The sequence below is a fragment of the Oryzias melastigma genome, linkage group LG7 (genome assembly GCF_002922805.2).
Source record: "Oryzias melastigma strain HK-1 linkage group LG7, ASM292280v2, whole genome shotgun sequence".
Lineage (NCBI taxonomy): Eukaryota > Metazoa > Chordata > Actinopteri > Beloniformes > Adrianichthyidae > Oryzias > Oryzias melastigma.
The window spans coordinates 2420601-2424564 of NC_050518.1; the positions used below are offsets into that span (position 1 = coordinate 2420601).

The 3964-nt window shown below is 36.5% G+C and overlaps 1 protein-coding gene across 2 annotated transcripts in view; it reads left to right on the top strand.

Annotated features, from left to right (window-relative positions):
* Positions 1–3964, top strand: part of impdh2 (IMP (inosine 5'-monophosphate) dehydrogenase 2) — a 23005-nt gene that overhangs the window by 7954 nt on the left and 11087 nt on the right. For both annotated transcript variants that reach the window (XM_036212642.1, XM_024293683.2), the window contains exons 6-9: positions 604–691; positions 768–967; positions 1878–1968; positions 2086–2181. In XM_036212642.1, coding sequence (XP_036068535.1) covers positions 604–691; positions 768–967; positions 1878–1968; positions 2086–2181 — 475 coding nt within the window. The remainder of the gene's footprint in view (positions 1–603; positions 692–767; positions 968–1877; positions 1969–2085; positions 2182–3964) is intronic.

The window sequence follows — 3964 nt, forward strand, 5'->3', positions numbered from 1 at the left end:
CACAGTAGACAACTCCGATGCTTGTTATTGTAGAAAAATGATTGTCAGTCCCCATCCCAAAATAAAACAATGATTGGTTTCCTCGTTGTTGAGTTTCTAATAGCAGTTCTGTTTAGCTCCGCCCACCATAGCAGATCTTTCGCTCTGAGCTGCAGACGTCAGATCAACGTTCATCTCCTGCTTATTTATTTAAATGAAAGATCGCTTTTAAATCGTAATAACAGAATATAAACAAAGTTTTAGTTTATTTTAGACGGAGTTTTATTACACTGATCTCACAGCTGCACAGCTGCTACACTTTTATTTGCTATGTGTTTACATGCCTGCTGGGTATTCTAAGATGAGATACTATTTTAATTTAATTCAAATCTGCACTAGTTTCCTTGTCAAAAGTTAGAGACAATATAGAGTTTGGTAAATACATTTAAAAATGCAGGACAGCATGGATCTGTTTATTTTGGATTTGTTCTTTTTTTCTTACCAAATCTGGACTCCGTATCGGCATGTACTCAAAACAAAAAAAAACCCTGATCAAAACATTTTTAGTTTAAAGTGTGAATTCATAACCTTTTTACTGAAGTTTTTTTATAATATTTGTGACAGGTGATGACTAAGAGGGAGGATTTAGTCGTTGCTCCTGCTGGAGTGACTCTAAAACAAGCAAATGAAATCCTCCAGAGAAGCAAAAAAGGTGACCCGTCCTCTTTTTTTACTCATTAGATTTTCAAAATGCCTGATTTCATTTAAACTGTCGAATCCTCTTGCAGGGAAGCTGCCCATTGTCAATGAGGAGGGCTCTCTGGTGTCCATCATCGCCCGCACAGACTTGAAGAAGAACAGAGACTTTCCTCTGGCCTCCAAAGACTCCCGAAAACAGCTGCTGTGCGGCGCCGCCATCGGCACCCACAACGACGACAAGTACAGGCTGGACCTGCTGGTGCAGAGCGGTGTGGACGTGGTCGTACTGGTGAGGAAGAGTCTGAGAACGTTGTAGACTACAGCTGGAACCTATGCTTTTATACAACACTAGCTTGGTATTTTAGTTTAGTTTATTGTTTGGCACAAATAAAACACTTAAAGATTCATTAAAAGAAAGTCGAGAATGTAGGAAGAGGCAAAAAACCCAAATGGCTTATTCAAGGTCTCCACCCAAAAGAATCACACACACATACATATATATATATATACATATATACATATATATATATATATATATATATATACCTTAAGTAAAAAAAAATTGTTGCAATACATATATTTGTAGTTCATGAGTAACAGGATTTGTCTAAAACAGCAATAAAATCAAATTAATAGCGGAACACATAAATATACAATCTATAAATAACAATAAAAGTGCACAAGTAAGTGAGAAATATAAAAAAAACCCCAATATGATTCATGTCAAAACAAGTACATTTTTGAAGCTGGATGCAAATTTTATTTTTTTAGTCAATCATTCTCAGTGTTTGCAGATGTTAAAATTAATTTTCTGAAATGTCTCAGAAAAGAACAGAAAACCTTCTATCTCAAATTTAAAAAGTGTGTTTTGATTTATTTCTCTTTTACCCTTAGCTTTACCCTTAAAGACCCGCTCCAATAAAAATGTGTTTATTTTTTTATTTGTTCTTGTGACATTTTTATGATGAAAAATACCAGAAATTACTCTTCTTTTTGCCCCCCCACCCAATAAAAAGGTAATTAAATTGAATAAACACTTTTTATTTTTATTAATATTATATCTGTGCTTATTTGACCATAGAATACAAAAAAGCAAGAGAGCAAAATGGATTGCCAGATTTAGTTGTTTGAGTATCTAAATCGTCTTTTTGATATTTGTCAATGTAATCTTGTAATGTTTGTTTCTTCGTGACCACCAGGACTCGTCTCAAGGGAACTCCATCTTCCAGATCAACATGATCAAATACATTAAAGAAAAGTACCCCGACCTACAGGTCATCGGAGGCAACGGTAACGAGTCTGATCCAACAGGAAACAGCCAGAAAGAAATGACGCTCTTACTTTAAGAGCATTTTTTTGGTTGAATTCTCATCGATGCTTCAATAAACCAAAATTTTTTCTGTGCAGTGGTGACTGCAGCTCAAGCAAAGAACTTGATCGACGCAGGAGTGGATGCACTGAGGGTGGGAATGGGCAGTGGCTCCATCTGCATCACACAGGAAGGTGAGGGAAGCGTGACTTTCAAAATAAAAGCCCAACAGCTGTGGTGATGCAGTTACTTCATTGGTAGCTTCATTAAATTTGTTTTGACAGTAATTACATGTTGTGATTCAAGTATTTGTAGGTCAGTATTGTATTGTTGGAAGAGTTTTCTCTTGTTCAGTTTGATTGTCGTGTTCTAGCTGATCACCATCTATTTGGAATCCAGAGTTTTTTGGAATCATTTCCAGCAGGTTTTGTTCATCCTGATTCTTTCTGGAGCAGCACCTGGAGTTTGGAAGTACGACGGGATTCAGAGCAGATTCGCTCAGTCGGTCCTCATTCAGCCATCACTTTAGAAGAAAACTGGCCTTACGTTGAAAATTAATTATTGATCGCGGACAGTTTGTACTGGGTTGTAGAGAAAAAAAAAAAATCAACATTTTTACATTTTATTTATAATTCGATTCTGCAGGAAATTTTATTTTTTGAAAAACTTCATCATATTTGACTAATTCTTGAAGCATATCCACTCGCTCAGTCACATGTCAGACCCTCCAGGATTTTGCGATGTTGCGATCGCAACTATTAACACAAATTCAAGCTCCGCAATTTGTTGCTCACCCTGCAACTGTACTTTTTCACTGCAACTTTTAAAACTTTGACCAATCTACCGTGACAACAGTCATGGGTGACGATGCAGCTTTGTGACTTTTTTCCCTTCTGACTCTTTACAGAGAGCCGTGCTTTTTTTAAATTATTTTTATTAACTCTCTTTAGCCCTGTTTTCTCTGGTGGGCCAGCACACCCACCGAGCGTGAGTGTGCTCACACACCGCCTGTGTCGGCGTGCATTCAAGCGGCCACTTTCAATGAAAAGTCTATGCTAACGTGCTTAACTTTATCAACAAACTTTATACGATTGTAACAAACGTTTCCATGCACCACATGTCTGACTGGAATAAATCATTTTGACATGCGCAGAACTGTCTAAAATCCCGGATATAGTTGTAGAAGAAGAAACAGCGAGTTCCTTTGTAAATCATCAAAGATGCTGTATAGAGCGAGATGATACCCTGAACGTGCTTTCATTGTTACAATGTTGTAAATCCACGTGGTCAGTATCTTATTCTTGGTTGTACAGACCGGAGGAAGGGTTAAAGTTAGACAATTAACCTTGGATGAACTTAAAATACATCTTGTAAATATGTGGGAGCCTTTGTTTTGTCTGGACGTGATTATTTTATTGCACGCTTTCAAAAAAGGCGTCTGCCAGCCCACACGTCCTGAAGACGATCAGAGAGACAACTAATGTTGTATATGATGATGGTGCAGTATTTTCCTTGTGCACGTCACTATAAATGAAGTTGGAATGTGAAGTTCATTTAACATGACATTTTTTAGGCGGCCTTCGGAAAAAAAATTAAATTTATTAAATTAAATTGCTTGTTTTTTTGTATTTTGGCGTTCCTACGTGAAATCTATGTACAAATAAAATTGAAAGATTATTTCACTGAGAATTAAGATTAACTTTATCCATAAAAGTTAAAAGAAACTTAAATGGCCACCCTCTTCAGCATCAATATAATTTGACATCAAACTGGTTTGTGTCTTTAAAATGTTGGGGACCACAGAATTATTAAGCTTTTCTCCTCTTCTCTTTTTTTGTTTTATTTCAATAATTTGCTTCACAATGTGTCGTCTGCCATGTTTCAGACGTTTGTTTGTGTCTCTACTTCCTGTCATTATGTTGTCATCTTGATCACAGCTCCTTTCAGGTCATATCATTACCTCTTTTTTACTCAATT